The 15,519-nt window shown below is 51.2% G+C and overlaps 1 protein-coding gene across 2 annotated transcripts in view; it reads right to left on the bottom strand.

Moving 5' to 3' along the window:
• The window catches only part of IMMT (inner membrane mitochondrial protein), a 442,904-nt gene that overhangs the window by 183,362 nt on the left and 244,023 nt on the right, over window positions 1-15,519 (bottom strand). For both annotated transcript variants that reach the window (XM_078678663.1, XM_078678664.1), the window contains one exon: window positions 12,968-13,071. In XM_078678663.1, coding sequence (XP_078534789.1) covers window positions 12,968-13,071 — 104 coding nt within the window. The remainder of the gene's footprint in view (window positions 1-12,967; window positions 13,072-15,519) is intronic.

The following is a 15,519-nucleotide window of genomic DNA, read 5'->3' on the forward strand; positions in this document are numbered from 1 at the left end:
TGCATCACCACAATAAAATGCATTAGTCGCACATAATAAGCACTGACATGCTTTGGGGATCATGTGGTGCTCAGAAAAACAAGACTGAAGTGCAGCGCTTAATCTATGCACTTTTGCTCTGCCTGAAAAGCAATTGGTCCTACAGGATACTCGTACGGTAACGTGGGCATGCACAGTAGGATACACTGTTTTACTTTCACTACAAAACAAAATTGTGCTCCCTCTGAGGCCCCACCCGTGCCCTCTCTGACACACGTGTAGCTGGTTGCTGACTCATCGGGCACGGGTGGGGCGGCTAAGTTGTAGTTCATGGAAGTGGGAGTCTCCCGCTGGCGTGAATGGGGCAGGAGCAGCCCCCCACCCACCCAGTATTATCCAACATACAGGGGGTCCTGTAAGCATTGGAAGCGGGCTGACTGACAGCAGCGACACAAAATGCACAAGTTACTACTTGTGTAACGATATATCTGTAAGAGCCATTAGTTAGTGATAGATTCCTTACCTTAGAATATCCCCAGGCGTCAGACTGGATCCGGAAATCTTTTGCATAGCAGTACCCATGCGCGTCGGTAGGCGTCGTTCGCGGCTCCCCGTCCGTCGTCCGCGCCGTGATGACGTCGTCGGAGTACTTAGACGCCGCCTCCGCGTGCTGACGTCAGTTCTTATACACAGCTTTTCCGCGCCAGAAACGCAGAGCCATGATAGAACCAACACTGGTGCCATAAAACTAGGGCCCTGAAAGGGGATGACCTTAACCCTAGATATCGGTTCGCAGAACAGGGAGGATGGGTGGGTCGGTAAGGAATCTATCACTAACTAATGTCTCTTACAGAAATATTGTTACAAAAGTAGTAACTTGTGCATCTGAAAGAGACACGTTATTGATAGATTCCTTACCTTAGAATAGATACCCCAGCAATACCAACCCCGGTGGTGGGTCTGCGAACCAATGTTTACACCAGAAAGTCCTGGAGGACGGAACGGCCAAAGAAGCCATCCCTCCGGACTTGGCTGTCCAGGCAGTAGTGTCGTGCGAACGTGTGCAGCGAGGCCAACGTAGCTGCCTGACAAATGTCCTGCAAGGGGACTCCCTGGCCCAGGGCAGTAGTAGTCGCCGTGGCCCGAGTGGCATGGGCCCTCAGCCCAACAGAAGGTTCCTTTTTAGCCAAGGAGTAGCAAGCCTGGATGGACAACACGATCCACCGAGAGATGGTCCGTTTGTGCACCGCCCGTCCCTTCTTAGCACCCACGTAACCAACAAAGGGTCGGTCATCCACCCGGAATTGGCGTGTGCGATCCAGATAGAATGAGAGCGCACGTTTTGGGTCCAGACGGTGAAGCCTCTCTTCCTCTTTCGAGGGATGCGGAGGCGGAAAGAAGGTGGGCAAGGTGATGGACTGCCCGATGTGGAAGGCTGTGACTACCTTGGGCAGGAAAGAGGGTCTTGTCCGCAGCACAACCTTGTCCGGATGGACAGAAAGGAAAGGTGGTTTTGAAGAAAGAGCCTGGAGCTCAATCACCCTCCTGGCAGAGGTGATGGCAACCAGGAAAGCAGTCTTAAGGGTAAGAAGACAGAGAGGACAGTTATGAAGTGGCTCGAAAGGAGCGCATATCAGATAAGTGAGTACAAGGTTCAAGTCCCACTGGGGCATCACGAATCGAACAGGGGGAAACGTGTGTGATGCCCTTCAAAAACCTATTTACAATTGGGGACTTGAACAAAGATGGCTGATCAGGTAGCCTCAAGAAGGCAGAAAGAGCAGAAAGGTAGCCCTTGATAGTGCCCAGAGCAGAGCCCCGCTGGGCAAGAGAAAGAAGGAAGAGGAAAACCTCAGAAAGGGGGGCAGAGAGTGGATCCACAGCCTTCGCTGTGCACCATGCCACGAATCTGTTCCACCTGCAGGCCTATACCGACTTTGTGGAGGGAAGCCGGGCTGCCAGAATGACATTACAGACTTTCACGAGGCAAGTCAAATGGCCTCAACTGTCGCCGCTCAATCTCCAAGCTTGGAGGTGGAGACTGGACAGGTTCTGGTGGAGGACCGTCCCCTGCTGCTGTGACAGAAGGTCCTTCTGAAGAGGCAGACGAATCGGGGGATGGACAGACATGCTGAGTAGCTCTGGATACCAATATATTCGTGCCCAGTCCGGAGCCACAAGGATAACCTGGGCCCGGTCGCGCCTGATCTTCTTCAGCACTCTGGGCAGAAGTGGTATAGGCGGAAAGGCGTACAATAGACCTTAACTCCACTCGCGACGAAAAGCGTCGCCGAGCGAGTGCGGCCTTGGAAATTCCAACGCGCAGAACAGATGACATTGTGCGTTCTCTTCTGTGGCGAATAGATCTAACCAAGGCTCTCCCCACTGCTGAAAGAGGCCTTGCGCCACGTCAGAGTTCAGACGCCATTCGTGATCCATCATGAACCGACGGCAGAGTTCGTCTGCCCTGGCCTGGCGTTCAGAGAACCTGCCAGGTGTTAAACCACCAGAGTCACGCCCTGATGTTTCAGCCACTGCCAGAGGCGCAGAGCCTCCTGGCAAAGGGTCCACGACCCCACCCCACCCTGTTTGTTGCAGTACCACATGGCGGTGGTGTTGTCCGTGAACACCTGCACTACACTCCCCCGGAAAGAGGGGAGGAATGCCTTCAGTGCAAGCTGGATCGCCCGCAGCTCCAAAAGGTTGATATGGAGCTGGGACTCCGCCGGAGACCAGCGGCCTCTGATCCCCGCCTCTCCCATGCGGCCCCCCCGGCCTTGGAGGGACGCGTCCGTCACAACAACGTGCTCCGGTTGGGGTAGGGAGAGGGATCTGCCGCTGACCCAATCGCGGTCCGTGAGCCACAACTGCAACTGTCTTGCAGTGCCCTCCGAGATCAAGACATGGTCGGGCAAGTTGCCCGGATGCTGGGCCCACTGAAACTTCAGGTCCTACTGCAGAGCCCGCATCCGCCACCGGGCGTGATGCACCGGAAGGATGCAGGAGGCCATCAGCCCCAGAAGCCGCAGCGTCAACCTGACCGAGACTCGGGATAAAGGCTGAAAGATCGGAATCAGAGCCTGAATATCCCAAACCCGCTGTTCGGGAGGATAAACCCGAAACTGCACAGAGTCCAGAACCACTCCGATGAAGAGGAGCTTTTGAGAGGGACACAGGTGTGACTTCGGCACATTGATGGAAAACCCCAGCAGGTGCAGGAGGTCGGCCGTAGTCTGGAGGTGGCTGACGACTGTCTGGGGCGAGCCTGAAACCCCTAGCCTGCGCAGATGAGCTGCGACCACCGCCATCACTTTCGTGAACACCCGTGGGGCGCTGGTAAGGCCGAAGGGGAGCACGGTAAACTGAAAATGCTCGTGGCCTACCGTGAACCGCAGGTAACGCCAGTGGGCCGGCAGGACGGGGATGTGAAAATAAGCGTCATGCAAGTCCAACGCTACCATCCAGTCTCCAGGGTCTAGGGCAGCTAATACCTGAGCCAATGTCAGCATCTTTAACTTCTTCTTCTGGAGGCAGCAGAGGCTCGGCCGAGCTTGACTGCGGTTTAAGGACCTCAGTGAGGAGGTTAGTCCTCACGGCTGCGACGGGGAGCTCAAGGCCCAGGCCCTTGGCCGCCCTCATCAGCACCACGCTATAAGCAGCCCCCTCCTCCGTAGCCACGCTAGGAGGGGAGACAAAACCAGTGTCGGGCGAAGTGTCCAGACCACCTGCCTCCCCAAGCTCTCCTGTCCAGTCCGCAGAAGACTGACACTCACGTGCCAGAGAGTCCTCAGACCCCTCCCAATCCTCCTCATCACCCACGGCCTGGTACTCCGGCTCAAAAGATGGGGTCGGGTCATAGAAATAAAATTCTCCCATCGGTGCCGAGTGGCGCCGCTCCAGCGCCAGGGAAGCGGCGCCGGACCCGAATCGAGGGCAGGACCAGGGACGACGTCGTCCTGGGACGGCGCCGGGGGCGACACCCGCGGGGCCGATGCCGGCGAGATCGATCGGCGGCGACACGGATCCGGAACCGGACCCAGAGGGGCCCTGCGGCGTTTGGACCTAAGTCGCCGACGGCGCCGGGGCCGAAGCACCCGACAGTGCCGGGGCCGAAGCACCCGACGGCGCCGGGGCCGAAGCGCCCGGCCCGCGTAGGGACCCAGTCGGAGGAGCAAGCGACCTCATGGCCATGAGGAAGTCTGCAATCTCCCCCGCCGTCGCGTCCTGCCCAGGGACCGGCGGGTGTGGAGCAGGCCGCAACACCTGCGGCTCCAGCGAAGCCGCGTGGGCGGTGTCGCCCGAACCCCCGGCAGCGTCGCACGAGCGTCGGGGGGAGTCAGAAGAGCGATGATGCCTCTTTGACTTCTTGTGCCTCTTACCGGAGGACTTCGAGCCCGAAGACCAATGACGACTCCCGGAACTGTGGTGGCTCCAGCCCCGCGACCGGTCCCTCTACCTCCTTCCGGACCAGGACCTCGAGCGGCGCGGGGCGGACTGCCGAAGCTCGAGTCGCTTACGGGACCGCTCCCGTCTAGCCTTAGACGTCAGGGCCTGGCAGTCGGAGCAGGACTTGTCGTCGTGGTCCAGGTCTAAACAGTGCAGGCACCGGCGATGGGGTCGGTAACCGACATCAGTCAGTTGTAGTCGGCGCAGGGATTTCGTGAACACCCATGGGGCGCTGGTAAGGCCGAAGGGGAGCACGGTAAACTGAAAATGCTCGTGGCCTACCGTGAACCGCAGGTAACGCCGGTGGGCCGGCAGGACGGGGATGTGAAAATATGCGTCCTGCAAGTCCAACGCTACCATCCAGTCTCCAGGGTCTAGGGCAGCTAAAACCTGAGCCAACGTCAGCATCTTTAACTTCTCCTTCCGGAGGAAGCCGTTGACGTTCCGTTAGGTCCAAGATAGGGTGTAGGCCCCCTTTGCCCTTCTTGGGTACCAGAAAGTAGTGGGAGTAACAACCACACCCTACTTCTGGCCCAGGAACGCGCTCGATGGCCCCCTTGGCCAAGAGGGCCGTAACTTCCTCTTGCAGAAGTTGCAAGTGATCCCCCGACGCGCAGTGGTACTGCGGTGGCATGGCTAGAGGGGTCGCCTCGAAGGGGAGGGAGTAGCCCCTTCGAACGATTTGCAGCACCCACCTGTCCGATGTGACAGTGCGCCAGTGGAAGTGGTGATGGGGAACCCTGCCCCCCACTGGGGTCACATGGGCCGGAAAGCACGGACTAGGAGGGTTTTGAGGCGGATGCTGCAGGGGCAGGTGTGGACTGGCCTCGCCGTTGTCCCCGACCTCCGCCACGGCGGTTTCCACGTCCGCCACCGCGCTGGATGGTAGTCTGCGGCACGTGGCTTGCAGAACGTGTGGGGGCTCCCCTTCCTTGTCCACGAAAGGCAGCCGTTTGCTACGCGGGGCTGATAGGCCCAAGGACCTGGCAGTAGCCCTAGAGTCCTTGTCGCAAAAGAGGCGGCGGCCATTGAACGACATGTCCATAAGTGTGTTTTGGACATCGGCCGAGAAATTGGCAGACCTCAACCAGGCGTGACGACCAATCGCCACCGTCGTTGCCATCGCTCTGCCTAGAGAGTCGGCAGTGTCCAGCCCACACCGGATGGAATACCGTGCCGCATCTCGGCCTTCCACAAGGGCCTGGCCGAGTTTAGCCCGCATCTCCATCAGGCATTCTGGCAGCACGGCCGCGACCGTGTCCCACAGAGAGTGGGTGTAGCGGCCCAAGAGGCACGCGGTATTGACTGACCGCAATCCCAAACTCAGGGAGTAGAATACCTTTTTTCCGAAAGTCTCGTACCTCTAGGATTCCTGGTCGGGGGGAGCCGACGGGCATGCGGTCTGGGAATTGGAGGCCTGGATAACCAGGCTCTCAGGGGTGGGGTGGGTAGACAGAAAGCAAGGGTCACCCGGAGCTGGGCGGTGGTGTATGGCCACGTTCCTATCCACAGGCTGCCCTGTGGCGGGCCTGGACCAAGTGCCCAAAAGAACGTCAGACAAGGCCTCATTAAACAGCAGCAGAGGCTCGGCCGAGCTTGACTGTGGTTTAAGGACCTCAGTGAGGAGGTTAGTCCTCACGGCTGCGACGGGGAGCTCAAGGCCCAGGGCCTTGGCCGCCCTCATCAGCACCACGCTATAAGCAGCCCCCTCTCCGTAGCCACGCTAGGAGGGGAGACAAAACCAGTGTCGGGCGAAGTGTCCAGACCACTGGCCTCCCCAAGCTCTCCTGTCGAGTCCGCAGAAGACCGACACTCACGTGCCAGAGAGTCCTCAGACCCCTCCCAATCCTCCACATCACCCACGGCCTGGTACTCAGGCTCAAAAGATGGGGTCGGGTCATAGAAATGAAATTCTCCCATCGGCGCCGGGGAAGCGGCGCCGGACCCGAATCGAGGGCAGGACCAGGGACGACGTTGTCCTGGGACGGCGCCGGGGGCGACACCCGCGGGGCCGACGCCGGCGAGGTCGATCGGCGGCGACCCGGATCCGGAACCGGACCCAGAGGGGTCCTGCGGCATTTGGACCAAAGTTGCAGACGGCGCCGAAGCACCCGACGGCGCCAGGGCAGAAGCGCCCGGCCCGCATCGGGACCCACTCGGAGGAGCGAGCGACCTCATGGCCATGAGGAAGTCTGCAATCTTCCCCGCCGTCGCGTCCTGCCCAGGGACCGGCGGGTGTGGAGCAGGCCGCAACACTTGCGGCTCCAGCGTCGCCCGAACCCCCAGCCGCGTCGCGCGAGCGTCGGGGGGGTTGTCAGAAGAGCGAGGATGCCTCTTCGACTTCTTGTGCTTCTTACCTGAGGACTTCGAGCCCCAAGACCGATGACGACTCCCGGAACTGTGGTGGCTCCAGCCCCGCGACCGGCCCTTCTACCTCCTTCCGGACCAGGACCTCGAGCGGCACGGGCGGACTGCCGAAGCTCGAGTCGCTTACGGGACCGCTCCAGTCTAGCCTTAGACGTCAGGGCCCGGCAGTCGGAGCAGGACTTGTCGTCGTGGTCCAGGTCTAAACAGTGCAGGCACCGGCGAGGGGGGTCGGGAACCGACATCAGTCGGTTGTAGTCGGCGCAGGGATTAAAACCGGGCATCCCTACCGGCACTGTCGGGAGTCGAATAAACTTCAAAAATAGATCAAAAAGGATCTCAAAAGGTTAGTCAAAAAGTGACTACGGTACAACTTTTTACAGATCTGCGCTAGCTGGCGCGAGAAAAAAAAAAGAAGAACTGACGTCAGCACGCGGAGGCGGCGTCTAAGTACTCTGACTACGTCATCATGGCACCGACGACGGACGCGGACGACGCCTACCGACGCGCATGGGTACTGCTACGCAAAGAATTTCCGGATCCAGTCTGACACCTGGGGATATTCTAAGGTAAGGAATCTATCACTAACGTGTCTCTTTCAGATCTGTGCTTACTATTTAGGGACATTTATTTAATTTGTGTGCAGCAAAAGTCCCAGTGTGAGTCTGAAATGGGATGCCCTAAATCCCTCTCCCACGCCTCCCACACCCCGATATTCCTGCCAGAGACAAGTAACATACATGCTCGATACATTTTGGAGACCAGGCCCTCACTGTCAGGAGTGGAGATTACGGTTGTCAGCGGGCCGAATTCAGCCGGAGCCAAAGGGAACTCGAAAATTGCTGCCCTAAGCGCACTTCGTAGCTGACTGAGAATGAAGCTGTCCATGAATGTAGCATTGCTAAATCTAACTTCTTCCTCTACGGAAAAAAGGGTCCATCAGGAAATAGGTTACCACCTTTGCTTATTTCAAATTTGGTTAATGTACGCTGTACTATTTTCTCCATCATAATGGGGATCCAAGGATTATTCAGTATTGGTATAAGGGGAGTAAAGTGCAGTTGCAGCTGTGACCCGGACCAATTTCTGCCAAGTCCAGCTGGTGGTAGAGTCTGTATGGATATCTCCGAGGTCTGGTGGGAACCCTTGGGGTAAGATTGTATGCAAGGACGCGGGCAGTATTAGCTGGCGCTCAGGTTTGAATAAGGAAGTCTGCCGTTGGGGTGATACTTGAAGATTCTGAACTCCAGTCCTCCCCTGTTATAAGGTAGTGTCATGGCATCCCAATTAACCGTGGGTCTCCTGTCGCCCCATGTTAACCTAATAAGATGAGATCAGAGTGTGAGAAAGATGCTATTTGAGAGTGGGATCGGAATATTTTTAAAAAGATACAAGAACCTTAGAAGAACGATCATTTTAATCAAGGCTACGCGACATGCTATTAATAGAGGGAGGTGTAACCATCTTTCAACGTGTTCTTCAAGGGTATGTATCCCAGGGCCATAGTTCAATCTGATGATCTCATCTGAGTCAATGTGGATGTGGATCCCCAAATAACGAGTCGTGTCTGAGGACCAGGTAAGTGGGGATTCACAATCCCACCGTTTAGAGTTTAGAGTCGAAGGCCATTTCGATGTCAACTAGTATTGCAGCAGCTGGGACCTCCAGCGATATTCTATGTAGTACAGTGAATAGGGTCCTTAAATTAAGGGCGGTTGACCTATGTGGGCCGAATCCTGATTGGGCTGGGGGAATAATGCAGTCTAGTAGAAGGGCCAATCGGGACGCAATCATTTTGGCCAATACTTTGTAATCTAAATTGAGGAGTGAAAGGGGGCGATATGATCCACAGGAACGCAGGTCTTTTCCTGGTTTGGGAAATAAAATGATTACTGCTTCTCACAGTGTAGGGGGCAATTTGCCCCGTTCGAGGGCCACACTGTAGACTTCCAGTAAATGTGGGGTCAGCAAGTCCTTGTAGGCTTTATAAAACCTTCCCGAAAAGTCATCCAGCCCAGGGGCAGTGGTACCATTAATGGCGTCTATTGCACTGGAGATCTCTTCCCTAGAAAAAGGTTCAGCAAGGAAGTCCTGCATGAATTTCTCCAGCCAGACCACTGCGGTCTCAGAAAGGTAAGACTCTTGAGCCAAGTCATTGTCGTTTCTGCAGGAGGTGTACAGGTTAGCGTAAAATGAGAAAAACTCATCATGGATGTTCGAAGTAGTCGTGAGGACCCCGCCCTCAGGGGTCTGGATCTCGGTAATGTAGGATCGACCAGCATGGGGTTTTGACAGTAAGATCAAGGCCAGTCCAGTTATGTCTCCCTCCCCATAGAGGCGGGCCATGCTATATTTAGTGAGGAAAAGTGTCTCCCTTTCGGTAGCCTCCTTAAATTCTGTCAAGAGGGTCATGAGTGTGGTATAGTTTGCGGAGTCCGGACGCACAACCTGATCTCTGTCTAATGCATATAACTTACTCTCAATGTTCGATAACATGGCTTCAAGGTCTTTCAGTACCCGTGAGTGTTTAGAGATGCATACACCCCAAATGTAAGCCTTCTCCTCCCAAAGCGTAGCCTTAGTGGTGACAGAGCCTATGTTAAGTTCAAAACAATCTTCGATGGCAGTTTGAAATCCCGAGTGAAAGAGACTGTCTTGTAATGTGCGACCGGGGAATCTCCACGGTCTTTCAACTGCCTCCGGACTAGGAGCTATCAGCTCCAAAACCACTGGGGTGTGGTCTAAATACGTTCTAGGGAGCAGTTTTATTTATTTTATTTATTTATTTCGCATACTTTTATAGCGCAAACCTGTCACCCAGAGGGCATCCTGGCGCTTTGATCAGAGAACCCATCGCACAAGACTAGAGCAGACGCGCAGCCATTACTTAGGAAAGAGATGAGTTTTTAAGGCTTTCCTGAATGGAAGATAGTCCTTGCAGCTCCTGAGAGTGAGTGGGAGAGAATTCCACAGTTTAGCTGCCGCCACTCTAAATGAGCGGCCGCCCATCCTCACTCTTTGAAACCTGGGTACCACCAGAAGGTGAGCCGATGACGACCGCAGAAGCCGTGGGGCCGAATACCATGCAAACATGTTTTGTAGTGGAAGGGGGCCTAAGAGGTGAACCGCTCTAAATACCAAACAGGCCGCTTTGAATTGGACCCGTAGTTCTACCGGGAGCCAGTGCAAGTCACGAAGCGCCAGAGTAGAAGAGCTGGATCTGGGACGTGAAAGGGCCAGTTTAGCAGCCATATTCTGCACCCTCTGCAGTTTCCCAATCAGATTTTTTGGGGCCCCCAAAAGGAGGCCGTTACAGTAATCCAGCCGACTTAAAATAGTCCCACGGACTACCTCCGGCCTGGAACGAGCAGGAAGCAGAGGCAAGACTCTGCGGAGCATACGGAGCAGCATCATACATGTTCCCGTGGTTTTGTTAACATGTAGGTCAAGTTGTAAATTAGGGCCGAACATGACCCCTAAATTACGGGCTGACTCCGATGCCGACACTGGTTCGGAAAAAGTGCTGGGCCAGAAGTCGGTGGGTAAAGCCCGCGGGATCCGATCAGTGGAACAGTGGAGCACCTCCGTCTTCGAGCTATTGAGTTGCAAAGAATTTGCTTGAAGCCAATCCGCTGTAGCTGCCATGCAGCGATGGAAGGTGTTCAGCGAGATTGCATTGCTTCCTTCCAAGGAAAACACCAGCTGAGTGTCGTCGGCATAATTAAATGCCGAGACCCCAAAAGATTTTATTAGCTGGACAAGTGGACGGAGGTACAGGTTAAACAATAACGGGCTGATGGCCGAGCCCTGTGGCACCCCCTGTCCGATTTTCCTTGGCTCCGAGCTGAAAGGTGGAAGCGACACCAGCTGTTGCCTGCCCTCAAGGTAAGTTTGATAGATTTGTACCATGTAAACAAGTTGGACGTGAATAACCAATACTCCAACCTAGTCCATGTGCCATACTAAGCGGCATAGTGGGTGTAATTGCGGGTAGATGAGTTCCGATGACGCCAAGCATCACATAGCCCAATGGAATCGCAGAGTTCAATGAGAGCCTGCCGGGAATGCGGTTTGGTATCTGAGGAAGCGGACGAGCGGTCCAATTTTGTTCCAACAATAAATTAAAATCGCCCCCCATGCAGATAAAGTCAGCACCTAGTTGCAGAATGTAGGAGTGCACATCATGGAAATATTCCGGGCAATCTACGTTAGGAGTGTATATGTTCACAAATGTTATGCGATGACCCATTAATTGCCCTGTTACAATGGTGTATCGTCCTCCCGTGTCATTGTGTACTGTATGTGGTTGAAATGGCAGCCGCTTGTGTATGCGGATCGCAGTGCCTCATGCATATGTAGGGAATCATGCAAAATATCTATGTGGACCCCTGGCTGTAGCAAACAAAGTGGTATCTGTCCTAGGGAGATGGGTCTCTTGCAAAAACGTGATGTCAATTCTGTGACGCAAGTAGTGCATAATATTCCTCCCTTTCTTTGCATTATTCCACCCCCTAACGTTCCAAGTGATAAGCTTTAGGTTGGAATAGGTGGGTAAATTATCTATAGTTGACATATTGTTCTATTTGACAATGTTTTTGAAGTGGCAGCAACATTATTAAACGTGAAGTGCAACTGAGGAAACAGTTCAGTAGCAAATGCAGACGTATAAAGAAAAACTCCCATCCCACCACCCCGCTACCATCCCTGCTCTCTACCTTGCTGAACACTCAAAACTAGCTCACAGATAATCATCGCAAACTTAACACTTACAAAACAGAAGTCCTCCTCATTGTTCCTCCTAATCATACCCTCAAGATCGACCTCTGGATGAAGCATCTAACAACCTTCAACTGTTCTCCTCACATTATGAATTCTGCTAGATCCCTGGGAATTACACTAGACAAACACTTGAATATGCAGAATTATATTAGCAATGCCACCAAAGGAGCTAATTACCAGAGGAGTATACTAAGAAAACTCAAACCCTTCCTACCACAGGACGACTAAGCTGGCGGTCCAAGCTCTTGTGTTGCCTAGATTAAACTAGGAAAGCTCCATTCTTCGCGGTCTTCCTGAATACAATATGGCCCCTCTAAGGGCCTTCCTTAATGCTACAGCCAGATGGATATCCAGTACAAAAAGAAATAATCACATATCTACAACCCTAAAAACTCTAAACTGGTTTCCATATGAAGCAAGAATACAGCTAAAGATTGCTTGCATGACACAAAGTCCTACATTTCAAGACACCCACATATCGGGAACGAAAGCTATAGAGTTATCAGGGGGATGCAGATCCTCACAAAGTGCAAGTTCACTGCTACTGAAACCAGAGATTTTCCCAAAAAAAAGAGAACGAGCTACAGAGCCTTCTCAGGTATTGCCACAAAGATATGGAACTCTCTGCTACTGGATATCTGTCAAATTTCATCTACCTCTTCATTAAAAGAAGCATTGGCATAGCCAATAGGTCTCGCCTTTGGGACCTTGTAAGTGTTTAGTTATCGAGTACAATATGCTTGGTGCAACAACATCAAGTGTTGCATGGCTAAACAGTTATAAGGTCCCAAAGGTGGGACCTATTGGCTATGCCAATGCTGGTTCTCGTATGTGATTACTTACATTGCTATGGTTAATTGCATAAATGCCGATAAATACAATTTAAAAAAAGTCTTGGTCCGTATGTGAAGAACAAAGCGCTCTGAAGTGGCATATGTTTTGACTCCGCATGAAGCACTTTAGTGAGCAATCAAAAAAAACCTTATTGAAAGCCATCAATAGTCACATAATTAGCAGAAGGTCATAGTGTTGTACCAGAGACACCGTAAACCTTGTGCTCGAGCATTTACATCAATTATAAAATGCATTCTTCAACAGGAACAAACAACAGAATACCGAGGATTCTGTCCCAAGTGATGAAGTCTAATGTAAAGTCTGTTAGTGCTGTACTATTCGTGGAAGGTTGGCCCTTACCAAGTAATCTTCAAGGGCATGTACAAGCCCAGCCTACACGAGTTACACAAAAGGGTGAACAAACATACAAGACAAAGAAAATGTACAATTAGATGTGTGTGACTGATATGCCAAAGTGCCAACTATAAACTACAAAATACATTGAAACAGTCTTTCTTAAAAACTGCAGCTGTCTGGTAGTCAACTGTGGTTCAAGGCTACTCACTTGGCTTTCAAAAGCGCATCAGCAGCTTCATCCACAGCCTTTCGTCGTACAGACAGGGCATCATCCAAAGCACGCCACTGAGCAGATTTCTTTTCTGCTGGAACCTAGAAAATTATCAGTTTCAGCTCATTCATATTTAAACAGGATCTTTATTTTCAAGCAGATATAGAAATAAAAATAGTTTCAGGAAAAGCACAATTTTAAAGAAGGAAACGTTACTTAGCTGTAATTCTAGTTCTCATTCAGGGGAATCTCCACCAAAATCATGAGCAATAAATTGCACTGGTCACTCAGAGGACCCCAGAGAACATTTTACAAAATAAATATACAAGAAACTTTTCTTTAGAAAATGCAATCTAAAAACAAAACATTTAAAAAACATTTTTGGGCAAGCTATTGTGACTACATTGGACACAATGTTATATTTTTGAAAAAAGAAAGCAATTATAAATTCAAACTATCGCTCAATCGTTTAAAAAACGATATTAAAGGAAACGCGAGAGCAATGAAGATAACTAACTGACTGGATAGGCTGCAGCCTTATATGATTGGAAACTGATAAAGCTCTGTTAAAAAGCTTCTTTAAGCAAAACTTCATCATTTATAACCCACTTGATATCCTCCAGAAGCATTCTGCTGAGTTAATCGGCTTCTACATTCTGAACACATGAAAAGTGCTGTAAAATGAAGGTATCAGGTATCTGGCTATTGACCATGTGCAAAAACATGGCTCTTGTTCCTCATTGCTTGTTCAGATGATATATCATTGTTGTGTGGTCTGTCAGCACAAGCACAGAGTTAGTCCTCGTTGCTGGAAGAAAAGAGTTAAGAGCCAGGTGTACTGCTCTCAATTTCAGTAGACTGTTGCGGTAGGGCATTTCTTTTTAAGACCATGTCCCTTGTCCTTTAAATCGATATGAGCTAAGCAACTGAGAGGTATTCATCACAATGGTCTGCATTGAAAGGTATGTGTGAAAAATGATCTCTTTCAATTGATACTTCACTTTGCACGACTAACAGACAGACAATCGCAGCCAGATTTAGAATCAGTATGCATCCCTGTTGTAGTACTCAATAGGCAGCATGTGGTGGAGTGCATGAGGCATCAAATGTTGAAAGTAGCCATGATCCCAATAAGCCATGATCCCAATAAGGGTGAGAAATTTGTGACAATCCAGACGGACAGACAGTAGGCTCTCTCCCGATGAGTACACTTTAACATCTATCAAGCAATGCTCACAGATGAATGGATTGGATTGGGAAAACTCAGTCACTTTAGAATAAACAGTGTACTCTACAAAGGATGCATAACCTCCTCAGCAGTCGAAGTTTTGATCAGCCAGCTGTCCAGATATGGGAAGACCAATTTCTCTTCCCAGGTGTGGGGTGAACACCATCATACACTTGGAGAAGGGTGCATCTGTAAAGCGAAATTATTGGTATTTTACTGGTAACAGTCTTTCTCGACAAGGAATCAGAACGTTTTGATGCGGATCCATATTTGGAATATGAAAATATGCATTCACATCTGCTTGGAGTATAAAAAAGCCTTTGATAGCATTGACAGGTCAAGGTTGTGGCAGAAACTATGCACCAGGGGTCCCCAGACAAAAATACTTACCACCACAGTAGTCCAACAATTTGGTGCATGTCAAATTAAGTGTGGATGACACCCTGTCCCACACAGTCCCCATTAACAAAGGGCTAAAACAGGGATGTGTTTAGTCTCCATTCTTTTCAACATGTTTAAAAAGCTGACATAGCATGGACTCTGACAAACCCAAAATCATGGCCTTCGATACTTAACCAACAGCTATCTGTATGGCAGTAGGCCAATGATACTGTTTTGTTAGATGTAATTGCTATTGGCCTGCAATCTTGACTTAACTACCTGACTGTAGCACCAACAGACTAAAAATAAATCCATGAAAAACCAAGAGTTTCTTTAACAAGGCTGCGTAAACTGCACTCTTGGTTGTGGAAACTTGGAGACGAATAGCCTCGACAAGATACATGCTTATAAACATCTTAGCATTTAGTTCCAGGCCTCAAGCGTCAGCAGTGTCCACAAGGAAGCCCAGCAAAAACGAGCTGCAGGAATAGCCGCTGGGTTGTGTAAAGCTGCATCTACTCCCGCAAGCCCTTCATTACTGCCTTTATTTTAAGTTATAAAACCCACGTTTCTTCCCTCGCTCGTATATGGCCATAAAGCCTTCCCTGACCAATTTGGGCACTGGCTAAATCAGCAGCAATCAATACTATGTTGACAAATATTCCTGTGGCCGAATTCTTTCAGGGAATCTCAGATCTGTTTAGAATTCGGCCTCTCAACCCAAATATTGGAACAGCAGGCCAATCTATTGAAACTGTTGGTTCAATTAAAACAAGCAGATGCTAGGACTTTCAAATTTCACAAAGGCCAAAATATGCTTAAACTATCTTCCTAACACTGGCAAGAAGAGATTCGGATGACTCTGACCCACCTACAAATGTCCTCCCCCTGGGCTCCGAGCATCTCATATGATTCATTCAAAAGCCTTTTACATAAGCCC

Source organism: Lissotriton helveticus, chromosome 2_2 (genome assembly GCF_964261635.1).
Source record: "Lissotriton helveticus chromosome 2_2, aLisHel1.1, whole genome shotgun sequence".
NCBI classification, from domain to species: Eukaryota; Metazoa; Chordata; class Amphibia; order Caudata; family Salamandridae; genus Lissotriton; species Lissotriton helveticus.